The sequence below is a fragment of the Rhineura floridana genome, chromosome 13 (assembly GCF_030035675.1).
Source record: "Rhineura floridana isolate rRhiFlo1 chromosome 13, rRhiFlo1.hap2, whole genome shotgun sequence".
Classification (NCBI taxonomy): domain Eukaryota; kingdom Metazoa; phylum Chordata; class Lepidosauria; order Squamata; family Rhineuridae; genus Rhineura; species Rhineura floridana.
The window spans coordinates 38,328,392-38,355,322 of NC_084492.1; the positions used below are offsets into that span (position 1 = coordinate 38,328,392).

The window sequence follows — 26,931 nt, forward strand, 5'->3', positions numbered from 1 at the left end:
GATCATGGGACAGACAGCAAAACCTAGTAGCCTGCAGAGAATCTCAGCAAGGCTTAGCTTTCAGTTACATAGCAAGATGTTTTAAGATTCGTTATTGTTTTGTCACTTATATGCCACCCTGGGCTCCTTTTGGAAAGAAGGGCAGGATAAAAATCTAAATAATAATAGTGATGATAATGGTGCAAGAGATATGCTTTCAGCTGTCCATCTAACAGTAGAAGAACCTTTACCTTTTTAGAGTGGACATCATTTTGAGGGAGAAGCAAACGAAATACATTTCTAGACTCCCTGCAGGTAACCTTCCCACCCTCCTTCAGAGAGGATTCAAGTGACAGAAGGTTTATCAGACATCCTAAAACAGGATTTGGGATGGGAACAAAACAGGTCAAAGAAGAGGAGCTGTTTATCAAAATACTTTATTTTCAGCATAACCCCTCAAAAAAAAAGTCCCCTCTTTATTAGACACACATCCTGACGATACCTCTGCTTTTCCTCTTTTTTTTAAATCAACTAAAACAATCTCTTGCTTAAAATAAAAGACATGTGGGATCTTCCGACCAGACTTCCATCAAGGATATCTATGCAGTTGGTTTAGTCCCTGTGGGGATGAGGTGGAGAGGTTGGGCAGAGGACAGACAACAGAGGGGGACATTTCTGGCAGATGACAGAGAGGGTTTTGGCCGCCTCTCTCCTGGTACAGTATGTAGAACTGCATTGCTGAAGACACTCAACACACAGCAGGGCTAACTAGGGAAATACAACTCATAGCTAGCGGAGAGGAGAGGAGGGTAGGGCAGAGGAAAAGGCATCTGACAGGGCTGCAGTTAAGAGTCCTCTGTGCACGATGGACACGGAAAACATCAACGAGGCCGCCTCCACCACGGTGCCGGCAACGCGTGGGCTGGGGAGGTAACCAGAGGGAGCCATTTTAGACCCTGGAGGGGGGTGGGTGGGTTTTCAGCTGACAAAACTTCTCAATTTTTTTTAAAAAAGGATCACAGCCAAAATAAAACAGAACTGCAAAATCCGAAGTGGCTGCTTGTATGCTATTTATAAAAACACAGAGTAGTCTCTAATCCAGGGTGGACCAAGGCCAACTATACTTTCCCAGGGATTTTGGCCCGTTTGCGGGCGATGGCATCTTCCACGGCCTTCAGCTGTTTCAGGAGCTCTTCCCGCCGTGACAACGTGCTGGACTTGCCCGACTTCGTGGTAGCAGCTGCAGGGGCCGGCTCAGCTGCTTTGCCTGGGATGCTTGTAACTTTGCTGGAGCCCTTGGACTGGGGTGAGAGTGGACGCTTCCTGCGGCAGAGAAAAGTCACATCCTGGTGAGACACACATCATGGAGTGCAGGCCAGGGGCTCCAGTGTGACACAGATTCACAACAGGAAGGGCACCCTCTCCACCAAGTCCATAAAAAAACCCATTCTTGGCACACATTTCTCAGTAATTTGCTGTCGCTTGTTTATTTTTACATTTGTACCCCGGCTTTCCGCAAGGAGCTCAAGGCTCATGGTTCTCCCTCTCCTAGTTACATTCTTGCAGCACCCTGTGAGGTAGGTGAGGCAAAGAGTTGGTGACTGGCCCAAGGTCACCTTGTGAGCTTCAGGGCCAAGCAGGGATTTGGACCTGGCGGTGTTCCCAGGTCCTAGCCTGACACTCTAACCACTGCACCACTGCGGGCTCGCCTTTCTCCTGGGCCAAAACAACAAAAGCAGGAATCAAACTTGAAAAGCAAAGTTTTCAACCGCAGGTGCTTGATATTTCCAAACGGTTCTCCGTTTTGAAAAGGAATGGAAATTCTCCACCTAAATTCTACGAACTCCTCCTCAACTTGCTGGAGTAAAAGCATTCTGACTAAGGAGCACAAGAAAATGTCCAAGGCACAAGCTTGAATCCCGGCAGCTTGTTAAAAAAATTGTTTGCCGTGGGGAGCCCTAGTCAAACCAGGCCAAGCAGATTTTAAAGTTTATTTACAGTTGGAGTAAAGATGCAAAGGACAGAGCAATGGGACATTTTGCACTTTGGAGACCAGGAATGCTGTCACCTGAGGTTGTGTCTAACACAAGTCATACTCAGAGGAGTCCCACTGAAATTAGCAGGCAGGGCATACCACGGATCTGTTGAGTAAATCTTCAGCAGATTCGTGGCATCAGCCATCAGATCCATGCTACAGTCCTCATCTTCCTGCTGGTTTGCAGGAAGCCGGTGGGGATGGGAACCGAGGGATGTATTCAGCTAAGTCCTGCTTCGAGCAAACCCATTGAAATTAATGAACCTAAGCTAGTTGTGTCAATTAACTTCAATGGGTCTACTCTGGGTAGGACTGAACACCTCCCTTAAAAAGTGGCTTATGGCAAATGCTTCTGGGTTTACAAAGCAGGTTTGGGAGTATGCAAGCTTTCAGGCATCACAGAAATCTCCAACGAGGGAGAAAAGAGCAACAATGGCAGGCATATTGAGGGCAGGTGGAGTGACTGGGCCTTCTTCATTTCCCCAGACAGTCACCTGCCTCCCTCCCTCCTCAAAATAATTCCCCTCCATAACACCCACGCATAGGAAACACCTGCCCGTCTAGGCGATGCCCTGAGAGGTCATTCCCAAGCCACTAAGGATGAAGGCCTGGCTCATGCCCTCGGTTGCTTCATGCAGTCCAGGCATGGTGCAACCGGCACCCACGGGTGATCCCCAGCCCTTATAAGTCACATGGCAAGCAATCAGGTCCAAGTGGGCAACCAGGCTTCACTTCTGGCTGGGGATCACCCGTGGATGGCCGTTGCAACTCTTTAACCGAAGTCCGTCCTGCAGAGTTCAGAGGGGAAAAGGAACCCATAATGCCAAATGGGTTGCCTGGAGCACAGAAATGGCCATTTCCCCACCATGCAAACAGGCAGCGCCTTTTCAGCCTGGGAGGTGTTCTGTCCATACACACCACCGATAGAGACTAGAATCCACACGTTACCCGTTAGCACCTTTCACCAGCTCGCCTCGTACTTCAGCAAGCCAGGGTGAAGGAACCTCGGCACCCGCAAAACAAGTGGAGACACCTTGCAGCACAGCAGTGCCAGGGTGAGGCTCCCCTGCCGGGACAGATGCCAATCAGTTTCTGCTGGGTTGTGCGGGTCCTGCTGAAGGAGATCGAGCAAGGCAGCCTTCAAAGAGCCCGCAGAGGGAGAGAGCCAGGTAGGGAGCGTCAAAGAAAGCAGCAGGCCAAGAATCATGAAGCAGAACTTACTTGTCTGCCTGAGTGGCTGAGGGCTTTGGGTTGGGGCCCCGCTGACGGTCCTGTTTGGGTGATGAGAGCCTTCCTGTAGGTTTCCTATCTCGAGTACCTGGCACAGAGTGGCAGAAGGCGAGAAGAAAACAAAGTCAGTGGTTGTTTTAATGTGGCGAGACCTGCCTCGGGAATCAGTGATTGAGAAAAGGGGGCCAACGTATTTTAATGCAGCCTTCCCGAAATGGGTGCCTCCAGATGTTTTGGACAACAGGCCCCTCCAGCCCCAGCTGTATGCCACTGGGGCTGATGAGACCTCTAGTCCAAAACACCTGGAGGGCACCAGGTTGGGGAAGGTGGCTATAAAGGGCCAATTTAATAGTGACACCACCACCATGATTCTACAGATTGGTAACTGCAACTATTATTTATTAGAGCCCCTTAAGTGTTCAAAATGCTTCCTGTACATGATCTCAGCAGCCCTTAGAACAACCCTGCGAGGCAGGTCAGTGTTGCTGCCTCCATATTGCAGGTGGAAGGCTCAAAGAAAGAGAGAGAGGAGCAAACACACGGCCATCTCTCCGGAGTTCACAGCAGGGGTGAGATTTGAACTGGGGAGTTTCCAGCTCCCGCTCTCTTGGTGACAACAGCGCTGGTTTGTACAATGCATTTTTCAGGTGGGGAGATCAGTGTAAGGAATGCGGCTCAGTTACTGATGCTCTAAGGAAAAGTTGTTGCCTCAGCAACGATTAAGCAACTCTAAGCATGTCAAGGCCGGGCGCTTGCAGACGGTGCCTTCGGTTGCATGAGCAACAGCAAATGCCAAGGAATCCAGGTTAAATGCTGGTCACCCAACAGCCAGGAACAGCCTGGGCTGAGAACAGAAGCAGCAATAGCTCTGACATAGCAGGCCTTACTGAGCTTGCGGCAGTCAGGGGAAAGCCTGGGGTGCCAGCTGTTGGCACGCAAGAGTCAAAGATGAATGGCTGATCATTTAACAAACACCTGGGCAAGGGCAGGAAGCAGCTGGGGGTGTTGCAACTGAGCTGGCAGGGCTGAGCATCACTTGCCAATTTCTTTTTTTTAAAAAGCTAAGTAAATAAAAGCAGAATTTGAGACATGAAGAAAAACGTGCATAAAGACTTAGGACCATTGTCCCACATACAGAGTCAGACTATTGGCCCATCTAGCTCAGTGTTGTCTACCTTGACTGGCGGCAGCTCTCTGGGGTTGCAGGCAGGAGTTTTTCCCAGCCCTACCTGGAGATGCCATGTGGGGATTGAACCCGGGGTCTTCTGCATGCACATCAGCTGCTCTGCCACTGAGCGACGGCCCTTCCCTACTTCCACGAGCCACAGTGAAGAAGGCATTGTGCAAACCCATTCCACGCAGCCCATACATTTTCAAGATTGTCTCTGAAGTCAAATGGACTAGCGATTTCTTTCCTTTGAAGTGGCTCTCGAGGTGCTGAACTGTGCACCAAACGCCACAGCAACGAGCTGAGCCCACACGTGGCCACTGCTTGCTCTCCAAGGGGCTGCCGCCCAAAAAGGCAACTGGGCAGAGATCAGACACAGACAAGTGGGCTAGCCCAGCCTAGTGAAGCCGCAGCACCACTGGGGGGGGGGGGCAGCTGAAATGCTTGCATCTAGAGAGGCCTTGCCCCAGAGCCCCCTCCCCCACTTCCTCACCTCTGTCTGGAGACAGGTTAATCCGCTTGGCTGGAGGAGAAGCCTGCCGGTCTTTGTCAGACGGCTCATACCTCTTCCTGCCGCTTCCTTTGTCAGCTGCCTGCAAAGAGAGCAGAGGTGATCGAAACACAGCAGACTCGCACACAGGTAGGTGCACACAGGGGCCAGCTGTCCGGCCTTCCCGTGTGGCACTACACGGAAGTTCCTCCCTGCAGAAGGGCATCTGCACTCCATGCTTTTGCGTGAAGAGCTGCTTCTTCCAGCCAGAGGCTCCGTTGCACCTTTCAAGTCAAAGGTCAGAACGTGGCTGCAGGCTGCCCCGGAAAAGCAGTCAGGGTGGGTCAGCCTTGCTAGCACGCGACAGGTCAGAAGAGCGCCTGCCCTGGGCACTTATCCAACCAAGCTGCAATCTGAGGCTCAATTTGCCTAGCTGCATCTCCTTTGATCTGTCCTTTCTTCCCCAGAACAGCGGCTCACAGACCTGGCAGAGGCCAGCCCTTTCTCTCCAAAACAACAGCAGAAGCCAAAACATGGAGAAAGGCCTCAGTCCAGATCTTGCTTCTTTCCCACCCTGGCTACCACACATTGCTCTGCCTGTCCCCAGAGCTCAGCTCTTCTGTGCAAACAAACTCTGCTCACTACTCTAGCAGGACCAAGAGAAAGGATCTCTCCCCCCCCCCCCCCGCCATGTACTGGCACAGGCTGTGGTCTGGGGATGAAACTGCCTAGCGCTTCTACAGGGCAGGGCGCGACTGTGAGGGAATCCCAGGGGAAGGTCCTACGCATGCCGTGTGCACAGAAAGGCCCAAGGCACCTTCTAGCCGTTCCAGCAATGAGCCACCCACCTTTCTGTCACCCACACCCGACCTGCCGTAACGGCAGGCATGTTGCTCATAACAAGTTAATGGGCAGGACTGTGTGGTGGGTGCTATTTTTATGTATTTCATGAGTATTGTAGGATGTTTTCATTCTGGTTTTTTTATCTGGTTTTAATGTTGGAAGATGCTTTAAGTTTTTTTTTGGGGGGGGAATAAATATATAATAAATAAATAACAATAAATCCATAGCTCGCTCTCTCCACAAGAACTCCTCAGGGACGGAGAGATGTAAAGGTAAGCTGCCTTCCACAAAAGCAGATCCTTGTTCCATCAAATCCAGGGGTGGAGGACCACAGGGCCAGGGGCCAAAAGCACCCCTCCGGGCCTCTCTATGTCACCCTCAGAAGTCTCTGCAGGTTCCCCACACCACCCTTTATTAGCCCTGCTTTGTATTCTGCGTGCATTTGCCTGGTGGGAATGTGCTTGAGCTGAGACTCTGGTCATGCCTCTGGCTTGCTTGGATGGAGAACGGAGGGGCAGGGGTAGGTCTGGGTGTGTGTGTGAGCGAGTGAGGGTAGAACTAGCCTGCCATACAAAGGGATCATTTACATCATCTGCTCTGCCCCCTTTTGCCTCTGGCCCTGCTGACCACTGGCATGCGGCCCTCAGAAGGTAGCTCCCCTCCCTGGCTTACCCTGAGTGACAACTGCTCTTCAGAGGGAGGCCTCTCTCAGTCCTGCTACCTTGAACCAGAGGCAATTCATTGATAACCTGCTTTTCAGTCCGAGGATAAAGGTCCTCAAAGCTAACTACGCTGTCCCAGCTAAATCCTATCGCCTCTGTGAAGTGCCCTTATTTGTTTGCTCTGCTAGGCACACGGACAGGCAGAGAGCCACACGGAAGCATCCCTTCCCCTGAAAACCCTGTTCAACCAAGCCAACGTCTCCAGCCTCTGGCATTGCAGGTTTCACCAAAGGTTACCCCACATGATCCGGTCCATCTTTACAATCATAAGGGCCAGAAACTGCTTATATTTTCAGTGTGAGATTCTCAGGATGCTGTGCCCAACAGGAGGCTGCCCAGAACTGCAGACCCACACATAGCACTGTCAAACTAGGCTGAAGCAAAGGCAAAGCCTGTGGGAAGGAGACCAAGATCATCCACTCACGTAAAGAAGCCACACGTTATTGAGGGTGCTGGGGGGTGGGCCATGAGTCCAACATGGCCTGTCACGTCCTCCCTGTTTAGCCCCCAAGGCAGCCTTGGGGAAGCTACGCCCGGCTGCCCTATCCCTGATATCATACATGACGTCAAATGTGGGTCAGTTAAGGGCGGGGCTTCAAAGTGGGTTCCCAAGTGTCCCTTTGCTAGATGAACAAGGCATGCTCCCATCAGCTGATGGGCGGGAGGAGCACGACTTGGAAACCGTTCCTCCCTCCCAGCGCTGCTCTTCAAAGCTGCCCCACGTGGCTCCTTTCAACCTCCGATTTCAGACCACTTACCCCCCCCCAAAAAATACTCACCTTGTTTAACAGTGTGATCTTGATTTCTTTGTGGGCACTGAAGCCGGCTGGCTGGGGCTGGGGAGGTGGGGCTGGCTGGGGTGGGGGTGGCTGCTGAGCTTTGCTCCCTTGCACGGCCTTGGCCGTCTTCTGGGGCTGGGCTGGGGCTTCCCGCTTCCGTTTCTCCTCCTTGACGTTGCCGCTGCCGCCTTCTTTTTTGGGCTTTCCTGCCAGGGGCAGCACGTGCCTTGGTGAGCAAAGAGCCAGAAACGCAGCAACACCCACCCCCATCCCCACAGTCACCAGGAAAGCAGCTGTGGCCAAGCAACATGGATATTTGCGCTAAAAAACACACAAGGCTATATAAGCTATGGAACGTTTCGGAGAGGAAGCTGCCTTGTACTGAGTTAGCCCACTGGGCCATCTACTCTGCTACACGGGGACATAGGAAACTGCTTTACCTTGAGCCAGACCACTGGTCCATCTAGCCCTGCCTTTCCCAACCTTTGGGTCTCCAGATGATGTTGGACTACAACTCCCATCAGCACCAGTCAACATGGCCAATGGTTAGGAATGATGGGAATTGTAGTCCATCAACATCTAAAGACCCAAAGGTTGGGAAAGACTGATCTAGCCCAATATTGTCTACACTGACTGGCAGCAGCTCTCCAAGGTCCCTCTCTGTCCTACCTGGAGATGCCAGGGATTGAACCCAGGACCTCTGAGCTACAGCACTGAAAGTACTATCTTCTCTGACTGGCAGCAGCTATCCAAGGTCTCAGGAAGCTGCCCCTTTCTCTGCCAATCACCCGCTGAGGTCCTTTGAAGTGGAAAAACGGACAGAATTTTGCCTTTAAAAATACCGTATGCATGGCCTACACTTGCATTACTTGTGCACCACAAGCATGAACAGTTTCAAAGAGAAGGTCTCAAGGACTCTTTACCAAAATAATTTCCAAAATCATGCTGCTAGTGAACTATGGTTGTATACACACCATACATTTAAAGCACATTTCCACCCCCCAGAGTCTTGGGAACTGTAGCTTACCCCTGACAGAGCTACAATTCCAAACACCCTTAAACTATAGTCCCCAGGATTCTTTGGAGGGAGGGAATGAGTTTTAAATGTATGGCGTGTACGGTCCATGTTCGTAAAACTTCACATAATTTCCCTCTGTGTTTGAAGAACATTCCAAAGCAGTTTGCAAATGAAGGCAGGAGAAAACAGGGACCAGGGGGTGGGGGAAGGCGGAGAGAGGGGACACGGCAAAGGGAAATGGAGACTGAAGACCAGGGGAGCTGCGCTGGGTGTTTGATGAAACCTGGCAAGCGACATTTGAGAAGGGGAATGCCAAGTGGCCTACCTCTCTCCTTCTTCTGCTGTGCTGGGGTTGGGGATCTGGAGCTGGCCGAAGAAATTGGACTGGCCAGATCTGCGTACATGTCTTCTGAGTCAGCGCTCCGCACAGAGCTGCTACTGGAGGAGGCACTAGAGACAGATGAGACACTGCTCACACTCAAGGACCTGATTGTGGTCAGGGTGGGAGCGGGAGGGAGAAAAAGAAGAGGTAAGTAAACATATAAATTAGATCCAGGAGAATTGGCTTAAACAGCACCTCAGTAGATATATTTTTGTTTATGTAACACAGCCTTTACACTTGTATCCTCCAGATGCATTGGGCTGATGGGACTTGTAGTCTCAAACATCTTGGAGGGCACCAGGTTGGCAAAGGCTGATATAGTTCTAGGCTAAAAACTATCACTGGTCTGGGTATAAGTCCTCCCTCCCTCCCTCCCTGCCCTCCCCACCGACTGAATTAACAGGGGGCTTTCAAGATGTCAATGAGCATCAGTCAACAGCAACATTTGGGCCAACTCTGCAATTTACATCCGAGTTCAGATCAGCTTTTCCCAACCTGGTGCCTTCCAGAAGTTGTTGGGACTCCAGCTCCCATCATCATCATCATCATCATCAATTAAATTTATATTCTGTGCTTCCTCCCAGAAAGATCCCAGGGTGGCAAACAGAAACACTGCAACACTCTAAAACATCTTAAGAACAGACTTTAAATCAAAACAAAACATCAAAAATCTACTAAATATATTAAAACAAAACATCTTAAAAAGCAATTCCAACGCAGACTGGGATAAGGTCTCTACTTAAAAGGCTTGTTGAAAGAGGAAGGTCTTCAGTAGGCACTGAAAAGATAACAGAGATGGTGCCTGTCTAATATTTCAGGAGAGGGAATTCCAAAGGGTAGATGCCACAGTGCTAAAGATCTGCTTCCTATGTTGTGTGGAACGGGCCTTCTGATGAGATGATATCTGCAGGAGGCCCTCACCTGCAGAGCGTAGTGATCTGCTGGATATATAACGGGTAAGACGGTCTTCCAGGTATCCTGGTCCCAAGCTGTATAGGGCTTTGTACACCAACACCAGAACCTTGAACCATCAATCCTAGCCAGTGTGACCTATGGTCACAGGTGATAAGATCTAAAATCCAACAACATCTGGAGGGCAGCAGGTTGGGGAAGCCTGGTTGGACAAAAGTTAGCCTATCTGTGGAAGAACCCTGAGCCAGATCCAGCAAGAGGAAAGGGCTGTTTGCAGGAAACAGAAGGGTGCCTGTGTGTGTGATGGCAATTGTTCCTGGGCAAACAAGGAAGGTGGGGGGGAGGGGCTTCTGCATTTGTTGCATGAGGCCACTAAGCTAGTAACGGATGCAGATAGTCTCAGATGAAGGGACACTGCTTTCTTTGCAATCTCTCCTCCTGCCCCCTGCATGCCAATTTCTTCTTGGCAACAGGTTTGAAGACAAAACCAAATTTCTCCCCTCAACAGCTAAATTAATTTAAGGAATGAACTGAATGACACTGGATGTTGTGATGGCCACTTGCATAAACACAAATTCAGATTGATTTTTTTTTTCAGACGGTGCCTTTGAGGTTAACAAGAGGGAATGGATTACCACCAGCACGCCCTGCTCGTGAATGGTCCTGAAGGTTCTGGCTTGACACTGTCTAAGGATACGCCACGGAGCCAGAAGAACCACTGCTCTGACCTGACGTGGCATCTCTAGGATCTCTACAATAAAAGCTGGTCTCTTAACATCCTCCTATTTTTACTCAAGTGGTCATGAAGATTTGCAAGATGGTTCCATCAAACAAGTCCTGTGTTGAAAAGAGCTGCCTCATTTAGTAGGAGCACCTGCATGTTTTAGTCCTCCAGTCTTCAAGCAAAATGAAATCTCTCACCTGGATTTCCTGGACCCAGACGGTGATGGGGAAACAGAGGCTGAAGAGGACCGGGAATGAGACCGCGAGAGGGATCGAGACAAGGATCTCGAACGGGAGCTGGAACCGCTATAGCTGCTGCCGCTGCCACTCGCACTGCAACTGACAGCCCGCCTGCAACAACACCCAAGTTCAGGCTCTATTTGACATAGCAAACGGCAGTCCCAGAAGAGCATCTTTGCAAGACACCTTGGCAGACAGCTCACGGAAACGCTTATGCTTGCCAGACGGGCATATTGAGGGCTTAACTCAGGAACACCGAACCACCCACAGACCCCCACTGATGCTGGGTGAAAATGTAGATTTCATTCCACTAATTTTACAATTACTCAACTTATTAGTCGCTTGCTACACAAGGAGTTTCTAAGTTACTTAGACAATAATACATCCCTCCCCAATTAGTAAAAGTGCCCCCCGCATGTGGATGGGCTGGGCACCCTACGGCAGAAGGGAAACAGGACACAGTGGATCCCTACAAGTAGGGATGGTAGTGGAGAAACACTAGATACATGTTTAAAAAATCCTTGGGGGGGGGTATTTCCCAAATCTCCAAAACCATGTGCTTCTGCTGCTGTCACTGAGGACCACACACAGAAAGTAGCCCTAACCAGGGACAGGTTGAAGGGGAGGGGGAGAGCAACAGTTGTGTTGGCTTAGCGAGATGCAGCACCCTTTGATGTGCCGCAGTTTGAATCTGTTGCTGGAGATCACGAGCAGGAGGGGGCTGATGTCTGGCTTACAGGCTTCACATTGGGGCCTTTTGTTGGCCATTGGGAGAAGCGAGTGCTGGATCATTTGGGCCTTTGGTCTGATCCGGTATGAGGGTTCTTCTTGGGCTCCTTAACCCAACGTCCCTTCCCTGACAGTCACCTTGTGGGGTCAAAGGGGGATGAGGGCTTCTCCCTCCCCAAAGTAATCCTCAGGGAGGAGAGGAAGGATTCCCCCTCCCAAAGTTCCCTGGCATGTGCACATCTGTCGCAGTTATTTCCCACCTGGCTAAAACACCCTTTTAGCCATACAGTTCCTAAGACTCAGAGCCACCATTCAAAGGGAGCCACGTCAAGGAAGCCACGAAGTGCAAGGAAGTTTCTCTTTGGGGCTTTCACGGATGCGGCTCCAAAGCCCCTGAAGCGACGCAGCTTCAAAACCACCTCAATGGGTGCAGCAACAGGGAACCCAAGAGAAGACAGCGAACAAAGCTGTTTCTTTTGACTGCAAGGAAGCAAATTGTGTGGGATGTGGCCGATTTCTTGAACCCTCTTGTGCCCAGCTCAGAAATCTTACGCTTGTGAGTGTCGCATCTGTTTCACTCGGGAGACCCTCATTTTGCCATAGATGTTCAGAAGTAAAACTGACATGGGCGAAGACAGGGATCTGTTTTAAAAGCAGCAACTCCTTAAGGCATGGGTGCCCCCAGTTTCAGGGCCTAATCTGCCCCTTCCAAGTACATTTTTCTGCCCTCCCCACCAGGGGTGGGTGGAGCCCTGATGGGGGGATATAAGTTGTCCTGTCCCCGGTCATCAGATTGATCATAGGTTGAGTGGAGAGAGGGTGAAACTCCTCCTCCCCAGCTGACCTGAACAGAAGTTGTGTGTCTGCCAATGAGAGAGGGTGGGGTAGACACACCCACTTTTGGCCACAGCTGCTCCGTGCACACAGCCCTTAGACGGGATCGGCCAAGGATGAGCGTGGCCCCCAGGACAAGAAAGGCTAGCCGCCCTGTGCCTTAAGGGCATATTTTGAATAACTAGAGCAGTCTTGGGAAGGCCCCTAGGCTGGACGCAACGACTCGGGGTGCTGTGCCTCCCCAGGTGCCCAAGGAAGCAGCAATGAGAGATTGGTCTCGGGGGCTCCCTGTCCCTCCTACCTCCGGGGTGGCGTCCTTGCTTGGCGCTCCTTCCGCCTCGCTTCTCGGGCGTCCCCTGGCTTGGGTGGCTCCGGGGCGGCTGGCGCAGCTTTAACGACCGGCAGAGGGGCTGGAGGGGCAGGTAATTTCTTCACAGGCTTGTCGCTGTGGAAGTAAAACAGGTAAAATGAAGCCAGCGAGGAGGCCGGTGGGGAGAGAGCAAGCACAGGGATGGAGGAAGCTGCCTTGCGCCCTTTAGATCTGTATTGTCTACACTGGCGGCAGCAGCTCACCAGGATTTTGAAGAGATGATGTTCCCAACCCTGCCTAGAGATGATGGGGATTGATCCTGGGACCTTCTGCACACAAGCCAGATGCTCTGATACTGAACTACAAACCCCCTTCCCTGAATGGTCTGGACTTGAGTTTGAAAAATCTGGCCTCAAATCTTAGCTGCCATGCTGGAGACGGCTTGCACCTCCTGGGAGACAGGGCAGTGTAACAGAGCCCTGGGGTTGGATGCACGAAGCCCACGTGAAACATACAAAGCTGACCTTGAGGACGACCTGCTGTGACTGACAGTGGCTCCCCAGGGTCTCAGGGAGAGGGAGGCCTTTCCTAGCCCTCCCAGCTCAGATATTTCCAACTGTTCATGCTGGGGATCGAGCTTCCAGGATAGCTTTGCTAAAGTTGTTTCCTCTCTCTCGCTTTGCAATTAACCCAGCTCACAAGGCTAAGAGATTAGTACTGGCAGACATAAATGTTTCTTTTGACCCAGACTGAGCACTGGGGACAGGTAAGAGCCAGGCATGGCGTAGTGGTTGGGAGGTCGGGCTGGGACTGGGTCATCTTGGGCCATCACTGCTAAAACAGAGAGCGGGAGAACCTTGTTTGTAAACCATCTTGAACTCCTTGGAGGAAAGTTGGGATAGGAATGCAATAATAAATGAAATAGGACAAAAAACAACAACCAGGGATGGTTTTCAGAGACCTTTAGGTGACCAGGCATCTACTGACTTTGTATTTTGCATTCTGATTTGGAAGAAAAAACCACCAAAGCAGAGCTCCGAAGTACAGCACCTCTGAGAACTGGGAGCCCTGTTCAGCCTGTTTTTGGGTGCCCTTTATTTTCAGGCTTACTTCCAGGGCCAAAAGGGGCGACCTTCACTCCCTCAAGCTCTGCCTCCTTGAGCCACCTGAAAGTCTTCTGTTCCCTAAAATGTCCCTGCCCTTCCCTTTCTCCTTGCTGCCTGTTTTGCTTGGAACGACAGCCCGGAATGTCTGTACGATGCCACCTCTGGCTCTTTCCTTCAAAGCCCACGTTTGCAACAAAGTCTTTGGCAGAGGCCTCTAAACGCTCTACCCCAAGGAAGGACTGAGCAGAAGGGAGACCTGGATCTACTGGCAGATCTCTGGATGATTTGCAATGGTTGGCAGGGATGTCTGGAGTCTCAGTTGCTTAATGCCGGCAACAAAATCACCTGCCTTCTTGCCCTAAACTTATACTGCTGAAAACAAAGAAAATAAAACCAGAAACAGGTTTTTGTGTGGAAGGCCTGAGCGCTCACTTCAGTTCTGGTGTTCAAAACAAGCTCCTGGACTAAGAATTTTTTAATTTGCAATTTAGGCCTTTTTTACTAGGGCCCAGGTTGGTGGATCTTAGGGTTCTAGTGAAAAAAACCCACCCTAAAGTAGACCCCACAAGCCTGAAGTCTGCCCACTGCCCTAACAGCAGTGATTAAGCCTAAGAGCATGCATCTGAAATAAACACATTATGCTGCTGTATTGTTCATCCAATCAGTGAATGACAGCTTATCAAGGGATCAGCTGGAGGTTTCTCAAAGAACAACCAACACTGCAACAGGTAGGAAGGTATCCTTTGGTAGAATTATGTCATCTCTTTCATTGTGTGCCAGGCAGGTGTCACGCCAAGACAGAGAGAGTCTGTGTGTGCGTTTGTGAGGAGGGGAGAGGACGTCCATTTAAAATCAATATTTAAGTTTACATGACTGTTGTGTTTGCCTTAGTTCATGCCTGGGTGCCACAATACCACAGGACCACACTTGAGAAACCTGATCTGGTGAAAAGTACCTTTCCTAGCCTGATTCTAAATGTGATAAATACCAAGAGGCCCTTGCACCTTTTGTACTGCACAGAGCCCCCCTTCCAAAAGGGAATGTCCCAGCAGTGCTAAAAAGTATCTTTGATGCATATCCTGAAATGGATTAGGACCCCCACAGGAATTCAGAAGGCTGGAAGGAAGAATTAAAAAAAAAAGTTTTCTCCCAATAATGGGAAAGGCAGTATGGTGCAGTGCTTAGAGCACTGGACTTTAATACTGGATTCCTTTGGGCTCCATAGACATTCAGTATGCAGAAGATTACATTATTACAACATTTATATCCTACCCTTCTCTCTAAGGAGCTCAGGGTGATCTATTTGGGTCTACCACCTTCCCTTTTATCTTAACAATCACCCTGGGGGGTAGGGGCAGGTTGAGAGCATGACTGGTCCCAAAATGATCTTCATGTCATGGCTGAGCAGGAATCTGAATCTCCCCGTTCAAATTCCTGCTCAGCCATGAAGCTCATCTCGGGCCAGTCACTCTCAGCCCATTCTACTCCACAGGCTTGTTGTTAAGATAAAACAGGAAGCGGGCAGACCCATATAGATCACCTTGAGCTCCTTGGAGAAGGGCAGGATATAAAATGTAGGAATAATGTGACGTAGCCTTCTGTGTACTGATGGCCTGTGGTGCTCAAAGGCACCTGATATTAAAAGGGGCACATGCAACAGCATTGTGCCATTAAGTACTTTCCCCAGCGTCTTTGGGACATCCCATTGTGGCTCCAAAAACTGCCACTACTTAGCTCGGTAGCCTGAGAGCACAAGGCCAGTCTCTCCCTCCACTCAGCAAAGAAGTTTTACCAGACCACAAATTTATGCCAGTCATTTTGCCTTCACAATGCCTTGTAGGAATGAATTAAAAACAACCACTCCAATCGTTTTCGCACACAAGGCTGGTTTGCGCATGGACAGAAAGGCTTTGATAGCGCCCCCTCTCCCCCCACCCCCTGGTGAATTCCCTCCTACCTCCATGCTGGGCAGGGCATGGCTTGCAGTTAAATGAGAGGCGAACACAGCACGTGCCCACCAACTGGTGGATAAAATGTGGCAGTGCAGCCCTGAGAGCTCCAGGCTCCCCTCGCCCAACGCAGACCCAGCACCTTACCCCTTTCCAGCAGGTGCTGCAGGTTCCCCTTTAGCTTTGGAGGGAGGCTTGTGCGGAGATGGAGTTGGGGAAGGAGACGGGGAAGAGGAGAAGGACCGTGACCTGCAAAATTAGACATGAGAGAGAGAGAGAAAGAGAGGGATGAGATGAAAGGTCGGATGCAGCGGAAGCCTCTTTGAATTTTGGGGTGCATCTACGAACAGCCAGAAAGGGTATAGCCAACTTACTGATCAGATGTTTAAAGCTTTATAAAAGTTTATAACAACAACAGAGGTAAATTAATCATCAATAGGTTTGGTACAGCTAACAAGGTGCTGGTACTGATGCACAAACCTCTATGTAGCTTGGGACCAGGATACCTAAAAGACTGTTTCACCCCTTATATACCCAGCAGGTCACTGCAGGAGAGGGCCTCCTCTAGATACAATCTGAACAGGAAGTCCGTTCCATATGATGTAGCCATTGGGCCTTTAGTGCAGTGGCACCTACTCTGTGATACGAGTAGCCCCGAGGGACTTCCAGGCAAGTGTCCTCTCTATTATCTTTTTGGTGCTCACTGAAAACCTTGACGGCAGGGCCCCACTCGTTCGTTACGTTCTGGACCCCCGCCGAAAAGTGAAAACCACCAAAAGCGCAACTCATTGAATAGAATGGCACGCGGCGCCTGAAAACTGCTGTAAAAGTGGAACAAGCGGCGTATGAGTGGGGCTTTAGTCTAATTGTTTCTAACTGAGACTGCCGCATTAGCAAAGCGCTGTAAAGCGGGGCCCTACTGTATTTTCCAACAAGCCTTTTAAGTGGAATTTTTTTACTCCTATTTGAACCTGTACTGGAATTATTTTCATATATGTTTCTATTGCTAAATTGTTTTAGGATGCTTTATGGGAAGTGATTCATAAATGAAATAAGTAACGACAACAAAATCAAATTGCTTAACCATTATTGCGATACAATGGAAGAAACTTCTTAAACACCCTGAACTGAGTTACTGTAACCTGCAGGTTAGGTTTCTTACAAATGCAAACAATTCACGGAACATTCTTGTCTTTGGTTTTCATCATGGAACATCAGCATCAGCCGACAGTAATTTTTTTTATTACAACAAATAAAGTGAAGTAACAGCAGCTACTGAAAAGCAAAAGTCAGTTTCTAAAGGCAGATGGGCCAACTACTGCATGACGCTTGAAGATCTGGCAGTATCTGATCACAGACAAACGAGAAGTGGTCAACTAGCGGCACTGGACGGGTGTGCCAACCTTGGATGGATCCCATGTAGGCTTCACATTGAAAGCCAGCTCAGACAATCTGTCAGCCGCAACACAATTTCCCCTCATTTCAGAAAAGGAGCTGCAACCTCATGTAAGTCTGCTCCATTACCGCCGCATTTTGCAGTTATCCGTGCAAATATATAGCAGGCTGATAGAATCTCTGAAAAAGATCAGTAATAATATGAGTTGCTCTTCTGTAAAATTCTCTATTATCCAAATATTTTGGAAGCCTCCTTCTGGATGGATGATGATGGCTTTTAACTTTTCAGTGTGCCAAACAGCTCCCATGCCATGCTCAAGGCTGCTTGCTTTCTGTGTCCACAGGACTCCTGTAAATCGCAGAATCAGGGATACTGGAAGGGGGGGGGAAACAGCACCCAATCTCTCTTGAAGTGGGGCTGGGAGTATGAAGAAACACAAAACCCACAAAGCCCTTGAAGGGCAGGAAGAAAGCTTTAGAGTGTGTGGGTGGCAGAATGCCTCGTCAAATGGGACCACACCTGCCAGGATTTCCAGTAATCAGGGTGGTGCCTCATCACACAGCTTGGCTCTCTGCCCCCTAGGCCTCCTATCCCACAACTGCCCCTCTTTCCATTGCCTCCAGCTCTTGCCCTAGTTGGTATAGGGAGAAGAGCCCAAATCCTGGCATTAGGATTAAGCAAATAAGACCAGAGCTTAATGTGCTAGCTTCTAATTTGAAGAATCTGAGGCAGGAAAGGGTAGGAGGCTGAGCTGCCCCATAGGATGGGCCTTTCCCCACCCACCTCTTGGGCTGAGCTCTCCTCTGTCAGGACCCAGGAACGTTGAGCATCAGGGCCCGAGGAGGAGGATGGCATGCATTTGTGTTCAGCTTTGTATTCCTCCTTTGCTTCAAAACTTGCTGCTTCCGGCTCAAAGCTCAGACACAGCTCTTTGTCCCATCATCTTAAACCAGCCTTTCCCAACTAGTGGGCCACCAGATGATGTTGGACCACAACTCCCATCAGCCTCAGCCAGCATGGCCAACGGTCAGGAAAGATGGGAATTGTGGTCCAACAACATCTGGTGGCCCACTAGGTGGGGAAAGGCTGTCTTAAACCAATGGCCACTTCTTCCACCAGAGGGAAAGACTGAACAGGGACAGGGCAACTTCCAAAAAGAGGGGCCAGCTCCTGCTGCAGCCTGGCTGGCTGGCTGGCTGGCGGCTGATGGCTCAAGGCATCATGGGATTTTGTGGGAGTCATGCGATGCCACAAACACACTTTGCTCTATTTCAGCAATTAACAACTGCCTCTGTTGATCTGAAAGAAAAAAAACTTCTCCGTGGGTCACAAGATTGTAACTATTTGTTTACACAACACATTTTTTTCTCTTCTGATAAGAGACGATTATTTAATGTTGGCTCTGGATATTTCATCACTCGTTACCACTATAAGCAGCAGCAGCAGCCAATCCAAACATGCAAAGTTGATCGGTGCAGTTTGGCACTGTGCCCACCTAGGAAATTGCCTCTATTTCTGGCACATGCAGCAGTGGTGACGACATCTATCCGAGATGCCAGCAAAGGTTCACAACCATAAACACATTTACTCATGCGTAAATTTTACACAAGTCCGTGGACCAAACCTATGGATTTGTGGGAATGAAAATGGGATCTAGAGTCCAAGAAATCCTATGTCAGTCTTCCCCAACTTGCTGCACTCCAGATATTGTTCGATGACATGCTGGGACGGCCCCATGGTTGTCATGGCGGCCATGAAGTCCTGAGCCCCTCCAGAATTAATGGCCTCAGCATGAATGTTGAAGTAACCCCAGAACTAACAGTCTGGGCGTCTTCAACACCGCCCCTGAGACCATCTCTGACAGCTCAGCTGCAGGGAGACTGCTGGGCAGCAAGGCGGGTGGTAAACCAGCAGAATCCTCAATCTGTCCTGATTACCCAACGCCAGGTATAGACACTCTAGATCAGTCTTTCCCAACCAGTGTGCCTCCAGATGTTGCTGGACCACAACTCCCATCTTCCTGACCATTGGCAATGCTGGCTGAGGCTGATGGGAGTTGTGGTCCAACAACTTCTGGAGGCACACTGGTTGGGAAAGGCTGTTCTAGATCCTCATTCAGGAAGGCTGGAGAGGGAGATGGAATCCCTACAGACCACAGCAACTTGCCCTGGCCCCAACACCTCTAATGCCAGGAGTAATGAGGATGGGGCAGTTACCAGCAAGGTGGCCATTGGTTGGTCGGCTGGCTGGCTTCATCTCTCACATGTACACCCACGTTCTTCTCCTCAGCGGGCCTTCTCAGCCCTATCCGATAATCTTGAAGTCTCTGAGAAGCTCATGAAGCTGCCCCCACCGCTAGCAGTAGCAGCACGCGGGAAGCGCTCCCTGCCTTTATCAGAGACATGTACGTACACACAGGAACCCAGGGAAGTGAGAACCCACTGCTCTTGTCCTTTTGTGTGCACACAGACGCTGCTGCTGAACCAGGAGTGCATGAAAGCGTCCATCCCCTTTTGGCTTGCCAGTTGACCTGGGGGGAGTGCATGTGTGTGCAGAGGGAGGGAAGGAGGCCGCCTTCTCTTTTCTCCTAAGGCTCCACCCCTTTAAAACTTTCCCCTCTGTCTTGCTCACTGAGACTGAGCTTGCTCACTGGCTTGCTCTCGTGGTTTTGCCATGAATTTCTAAGCAAAGCAAAGTGAGCGCAAGTGCGCCTTTCTTGTATGTCCTGGAGATTTTTGTTCATCTGCATTTCTCTGGGCATATTATTAATAATGAGAAGGGCAAAAAACCAGTACCCAGCTCATCCTCATGTGCTTAGCGAGGGATAGGGTGAAAGAGTGAAACTGTAATCCTATATATACTTACCTGGGAGTAGATACTGCTGCCTTCTAAGGCACTTACTTCTGAATAGACATGTGTAGGTTTACACTGTTAGACTGACTGAAGAAGTAAATCCTACAGGACACAGTGCAACTTTAATTTCTAAGTAAGCACTGCAAGAAGACCAGTTATATGGGGGTGTGGTACCCTGTGCCCAAGGGCCCCCAGGAATGTGGAGCCAGCCCTGGAGAAAAATATTAACAACCTAGATGAACGTTTACACCCATCAGGTGTTATCAATGATGCGGCACTGAGGATTCAAGTATAGCAGACAAAGGCCACAAATATTTTTCTTACTACGAAAATAATTACACATACAGTTATATAATTATGCAGCAATTTTAAGTATCCTAAAGTGTGGGGGTGGTGGGGGTTAAAATACAGAGTGAGAACTGTGGTAAAATCCCTTCCAAGCAGCAACTATTCAGCCTTGCCTCAGTGACCAGCTGAGCTATGCTTTGCACCCAGGCTTTTGAGCTTAGTCTGTATCCTGGATTCCACCTTTCAAGCGTCCTACTGGCACCTTAAACCTGGCTAGATTGAACACCGTGTAAGAATCTTAACCTGATCTCAGCACCATGTGGCTGCCCTGGGCCTCCTGCAGGATATTTCCCAGGCTCCTCTATAAGAGCCTTTCTTACCTGGATCGACTGCCTGAGAAAGAGCTGTGCCTGGAAGAGCGACTAGAGTAGGAGCTGTATGAGGAAGAGCTGGACCGTGACCGCGAAGAACCGGATCCAGAATAGGAGGAGGAACGAGAAGACGACCTGGAAGGGGAAAAGTGTGTGCACATGTGAGGGAACAACAAATATTGTACATCTGGAACATTCTCTGTAGGAATCCTTATTGTCATCTCTTCTTGCTTTTAAGAACTTGCAAGCTATGTTCCCTCAAAAACTCTCTCTCTCTCTCTCTCTCTCTCTCACTCTCTCTCACACTCTCTCACACTCTCTCACACTCTCTCTCTCACACTCTCTCTCTCACACTCTCTCACTCTCTCTCACACTCACTCTCTCTCACACTCACTCTCTCTCACACTCACTCTCTCTCACACTCACTCTCTCTCACACTCACTCTCTCTCTCACTCACTCTCTCTCTCACTCACTCTCTCTCTCACTCACTCACTCTCTCACTCTCACACTCTCTCTCTCACACTCTCTCTCTCACACTCTCTCTCTCACACTCTCTCTCTCACACTCTCTCTCTCACACTCTCTCTCTCACTCTCACACTCTCACTCTCTCTCACACTCTCTCTCTCACACTCTCTCTCACACTCTCTCTCTCTCACACTCTCTCTCTCTCACACTCTCTCTCACACTCTCTCTCTCTCACACTCTCTCTCTCTCACATTCTCTCTCTCTCACACTCTCTCTCTCTCACACTCTCTCTCTCTCACACTCTCTCTCTCTCACACTCTCTCTCTCTCACACTCTCTCTCTCTCACACTCTCTCTCTCTCACACTCTCTCTCTCTCACACTCTCTCTCTCACATTCTCTCTCTCTCACACTCTCTCTCTCTCACACTCTCTCTCTCTCACACTCTCTCTCTCACACTCTCTCTCTCTCTCTCACACTCTCTCTCACACTCTCTCTCACACTCTCTCTCTCTCTCTCTCTCTCTCTCACTCACTCACTCACTCACTCTCACGCACGCACACACGCACCCCCCCCCCGGCTTGAGTTTCTACTGCATTCACACCAGATCCCAGAACTTATGGCTGATGTAGCCCGTCTTCAGAGACTACCTTCCTAGAGACACAGGCTGTTCCTTCTTGCCACTCAATCCCAACAGGCCCCAGCCATTGTTTACCCTCCCTTCCCTTAGCGTAGTGCCACAGCAATCTGCCCCAGTGCAATCAGTAATGGGCTGGACCCTTGTCCACCACAGCATCCTCAAGCCATGCACCCTGTTCCCCTCACCAACAACGTTGCTCCTCCCAATGGGATTGGGTCCTAGGAACCATTCTGGATGGATGCCAATCCTAAGAAATCCCCTTGCACCCCTGGGTGCCCCTTCTCAGATTTGTACCTCGAAGAACCAGAGCCAGAGGCTGAAGAGGCAGAGGTTTTCCGGCGCCTGCGAGCACGGCTGGGCGAAGCGGACATCCCATGCTTCTTTTGGGGGGACTTTGATCGGCGCCAAGGGTCCTTCCACTCATCTGCTCTCTTGGACTGAGAAGGGGTGGTCGTAGTGGCCTCTTTCTCCTTCTTTGGTGGCTCAGGTTGACGGCTGGGAAATGGATTGAAAAGACAGTTAGCTAGAGAAAAGGGTCTGCTTTGGGTTATCCAGTGGCTTGGGTCTCCCCACCCGCCAGCTCTTGAGATGCAAAAAAAAAAAAGGGGGGGGAAATATGGGCTAAATAGACTGGGGAGTAGCCAATAACAGCCAAGCGACTTCCATTTTTATCTTGTTTTTCTGAAAATCAAATCAGCTCACAAAAGTGGAAACAAAAGCAATAAAGCTAAACACCAAAAGCAATACATAAAATAGTAAAAACAGCAATAAAACCTAAAGCAGCAGACAGAAAGACCACTAAAAATAAACGATTCCATAAAAAAAACCCCAAAGGCCTGTTGAAATAGGAATATCTTCAAGAAAGCGAGAGAGCACACACACCTGACAGACCTCCATCAGGAGTGTATTCCATAGTTTGGATGCTATTTCCAACAAAGCCTTGTCTCTGGTATCTGCCCATTTGACCTCAGGCGGGCAGGAATTTAAAAAGGTCAGGAAGTTTTAGATGTGCAAAGGCAGTCCTTAAGACAGCCTTTAAAACCATAACTAGTCCAGGACCAGATTTAGCAACAAAGTTAGCCTAGCAACAACTTTATAGCCCATACAGATGACTTAAGTGTGGAGTTACATGCCCTGATTGTCACGTCCTAGACAACACACTGGCAGCTGTGTTTCTGACCAACTGTATTTTCCAACTGTAGCCTTTTCTTGAAAGGTCTTATCTAGCCACAGTAATCCATGCTCCAATCACATCTGAGCTTGACTGCTGTAATGTGCTCTACACAGGGCTGTCTTTGAAGGCAGTTTGGAAACTTCAGCTGGTTCAAAATATGGCTGCTAGAGTCCTGCTGAGGGCATGGAGGTCAGGCCAGGCAACAAATTATACCAAGTGCATTAGTTGCCAGAACGTTTCCAAGCCAATTTCGAAGTTTTGGTTTTAACCTTTAAGGCTTTAAAACAATTTAGGCCTGAGCGATGTGAGGGGCTGCTTGCACCCATATCAACCTACCGGTTTACTATTTGACCTCGGGAAAGCTACCACACTCCAGTTTTGAAAAGCTTTGACGACCTACCTGTTTTAGGTGGCTGTTGCAGGACTGATACCTACGAAGGCTGGGATGCACTTCTTTCAATTGCTATGAAATGATATCTTTTATCTTTGGCTGGGGATGGCTTAATATTGTTATTAGGAACATTGGAAGCTGACTTATACTGAGCTGGACCATTGGTCTACCTAGCTCAGTACTGTCTGCACTGACTGGCAGCAGCTCTCCAGGGTTTCAAGCAGGGTTCTCTCCCGGCCGTACCTGGAGATGCTATCGGGGATTGAACCAGAGACCTTCTGTGTGCAAAGCAGATTGCTCGACTGCTGACCTATGACCCCTCCCATTCCTTCTATTACTACTACTGGCTTAGTAACTTTGGGGGCAGTTGCAGAATTATATTGTGTTTTTACATCTTAGATATTGTACTGATTTTTTAGAATTATGTGAACCACCTTGGATGAGTTGAACTCAGAAAGGACAGCCTATAAATATTTTTAAATAAATGCAAACGAATCATTTTGGAAGGCAGTCCCACGTAGAGAGCACTTAATGCATTTATTTATTTAAGACACTTATATACCTCTCCATTAGTGTTTCTAAGCGGTACACATAACATTACAGTATTTCAGCTAGGGAAGTAACAGGGCAGCCAATCAGGTACCCTTCCACATGTTGTTGGACTACAATTCACATCAGCCCCAGGCAGCACGGTCAATGGTCAGAGATGGTGAGAGTTCGAGCCCAGCAACATCTGGAAGGTACCATGTTAGCTACCCCAGAACTAGAGATCCAAACTAGAACCACCCTCCCGCTGATCTGCCCTTTAGCTGGAACAAACAGTCTAAGGGGGTGCCACCTGTTCTTCCCTGCCTGCCCTGAAGGGCCAGAACAGGCAGCCAGCTTGCTACAGTGGTGGGAGGTTCAGAGCCGAGAATAAAAAAGGAGGAAAATCCCAAGATCCTAGAAAATATGGTGTTTATTTAAAAAGAAAAAGCCCAACACGTTTCCAAGAGACTTAAGGATGCATATATATGAGTATGGTCATGAGAATTCTTCTTTGTGGTAGTCTATCATTTCAAGCAATCTTGCTAGAAAAGAATATTACAGACCAGTCCATGTAAGTGCAAAGAAATTTTTTTACAGATTAGTTTATGTAGAGTATGATCTTATGCTGTAATGTACTTTGTTTATTATGTGTAATAACGTAGTGTGTCTTTGCAATTTTATTTATAGCCCCTGACAAAGGCAAGGCAATATAGTGTCCGAAACGCGTTGGGCTTTTTTTTTAAAAAAACAACAACAACACATTTTCCAGCATCTTGGGATTCTCCCCCTCCCCTTTTTTTATTCTTGGCTTTTTGGATGCTTGCCACTTTCTGCTTTTGGGAGATTCAGAACAGCAGAAACAGCGAGGTAGAGTAGCTGCATAGAGCAGCGGCACAATCCACTGCCATTTTGCATGGCTGTGGGAAGAGTACCTTTCCACTAATGCTCTATCTATCCCTAACTCCCAGGCTCCTTAAACACCAGAGAGAGAGATTTTTCATTTTGGCTATTGCACTGCATTGCTTTGTAAAGCACTGTTATATTCAGAGTCACCAGTGGCAGGCAAAGGCTCTAGAATATTTAAAATGTTCTTGCAAAGTCTTTTGGAGGTAAAGGAGATGACGACAAACACTGCAGAGAATGCAGAAGGAAAAACACTCCAGGGTGCTTTTCATTACTCAAGCTAATCAGAGGAAGACCTACTGGTAAAAAAAGTGATTTATTGTTTAATTACTGCTGCAGAGCCTCTTTTATTCCTTCACTTTCAGTACAGCAACAAACTTCCCTTGCAGCTACATCATTCGGGGGGGGGGATTTTCCTGCCATCTAGTCAGGGCGCTCTTGGGCCTTGCCTGCTAAAAACTGAAAAACCCAAGGCCAGCGCACAGGGAGAGGATGATGTGGTTATGAATTGCAATGAAGAGGTACTGGGGCTAAATCCTATGAAGCCTAATACTTTCCCCCCCGTGGCCTCCTCCTATCCAAGCCGCTGCATTAAGCCCGAGTATTTCCCAGGGCCTAAATCGCATGTGTGTGCACGTGTGCGAGAGACAGAGAGACCTATTATTCCCATAACAGGATAATGCATGCAAATTCATATAGTCTCTATAACTAAATGGTTCCAAGCTCAGATTTTTGGATTTTCTCCCCTAGCCCGGAACATCTTTGCAACCTTTGCAATCATAGGTGCCCCACGCATCGGTGTCACCTCCAAGTCCAGATCCCAGGGTGCAATGGCATGTTGTGACCCCCTCCCAGATTCCAGTTAAAAGAATGAAGATTCCAGCCCTTACTGAAACTAAAGGAAGCCTGAAAGCATTGTGCAGTGTCCTATTAAGTCTTGGAAAGCAGAAGGGAATTGGAACTGATTGTCTTTTACGGATATTGGTCCTTTTTCAGTGGTTTCACCTCTTCTCTTTACCTTCCTGGCCCTGCCAGCCTTCCAAACAGAATCCTTCTGTCTTTCTCTACTCCTGCCACTTTCTTCTGCCCCTCTTCTTGCTCTGTCTTATTTTGAGGGGGGGGAACAGGCTTATTTGTGCTCTGTTTTCTGCACTAACATTTCTCTCTCTCGCAGGGATTCTTAAGATTCTAACCAAAGTCAACAGGCAATGCATTCCTGCCCTGGGGCCAAGTGCTTCCTAGAGCGTCACCTGCAAATGTAAAGTCTGAAATAGCTGGTTGTTCACTGTAGGAAAAAACGTCAGAAATGTGCACAGTCTGTGCACCAGGTTTCAGGGCTCAGATCCCAATTGCCAGGAAATTTGTTTAGCTATGCAATCCCAGCACAGTTCAACATTCTACAGGCTTTGGAAATTTGCTGTGAACAAATCATGCTTTGCTTTGTTCAGACAGGTTGTTTTGTTTTAAGAGGAAATCAACAGAAGTGAGGACTGGTGCCAGGGCATTGAATTCAAGGGGAGGGGAAAAAAAACTCGGAATGTTTTAATGCAAATGACCACACATCCCTGTTATGCAGCCTGGAGAATTAATCTTCTGCTCTGAGAAAGTTAACTTTCCCCCCTTCTTCCCCCTTCCTCTCTGCATGACATCAGCAAGCTTTTTTCACTGCTGGCCTAATCTTATCAGGCAGGAAGGCTCAATGACCGCATGGCAGTTGAAGAGCAGAAAGACAACACTGCAGCTTTCAAAGGCAGAAAGTCCATCTAGCAAGGAAGTTTTTAAAAAAAAAAAAAAAACATTAAGAAAAGAAAGGTGTCATGTTGACATCACTGTAAATTTCCCAGGATTGACAAGAGGAAATGAAAAAGCCTGGAAGTGGTTGCTCAACTGCCACCAGGTGTAAACTAAACCTGAACACATGGTCCATCCAATGGCAAAAAGTTCACGTATACTCAGAACGAAGCCCTGCCAAGTTCAATGTGATTAACTCCACAGTAAGTGCATAAAGGAGTGCAGACTTAAAAAGCATCAACAGATTTGTTACTTATGCTAATTATAAAAACACATTAGTTAACTGTTATTGCCAGGTGTCCATAAATTTTGGTTGGCGCTGGTGGCCCACAAAAAATCGTGGGCCCTGAGCTCATGCCCCTCGTCCCTGACTTTATATTGCACCTCTGAAATGCATCCCAAAGGCGCAACTCGGAGCTGGGGAAGAGACTGCGGTGCCCCTTTGAGGAGCTCCCAAGGCACGTTTGCAACTGACGGGACATTCCCCCAGTCCCCCTCCGACTGGAGAACTCTGGCTTAGCCTGACCATGCTGTGTTTCCAGGGCTCCTCAGAAGCACAAGCAAACCTGCAGAGATTATACCCATTCCCCAGCTGCAAGACTGAGAGGAAGGCAGGGGCATGTCACACTCCCCAGAAGAGGGTTGGCCACTCATTATGTGGTGGGAAGCCTCGTGGATCTTG

The 26,931-nt window shown here is 48.9% G+C and overlaps 1 protein-coding gene across 4 annotated transcripts in view; it reads right to left on the bottom strand.

Moving 5' to 3' along the window:
- Positions 1 to 400: 400 nt before the first annotated feature.
- Positions 401 to 26,931, bottom strand: part of ZC3H18 (zinc finger CCCH-type containing 18) — a 62,090-nt gene continuing 35,559 nt past the window's right edge. For 3 of the 4 annotated variants that reach the window (XM_061594129.1, XM_061594130.1, XM_061594133.1), the window contains 10 exons: positions 21,757 to 21,957; positions 20,367 to 20,492; positions 15,597 to 15,698; positions 12,386 to 12,529; positions 10,480 to 10,632; positions 8,590 to 8,750; positions 7,247 to 7,452; positions 4,906 to 5,005; positions 3,236 to 3,332; positions 401 to 1,302 (listed from right to left, as the gene is read on the bottom strand). In XM_061594129.1, the coding sequence (XP_061450113.1) occupies positions 1,098 to 1,302; positions 3,236 to 3,332; positions 4,906 to 5,005; positions 7,247 to 7,452; positions 8,590 to 8,750; positions 10,480 to 10,632; positions 12,386 to 12,529; positions 15,597 to 15,698; positions 20,367 to 20,492; positions 21,757 to 21,957 (1,495 nt within the window). In that variant the 3' untranslated portion in view covers positions 401 to 1,097. The remainder of the gene's footprint in view (positions 1,303 to 3,235; positions 3,333 to 4,905; positions 5,006 to 7,246; positions 7,453 to 8,589; positions 8,751 to 10,479; positions 10,633 to 12,385; positions 12,530 to 15,596; positions 15,699 to 20,366; positions 20,493 to 21,756; positions 21,958 to 26,931) is intronic. The other variant, XM_061594131.1, reaches the window with a different exon arrangement.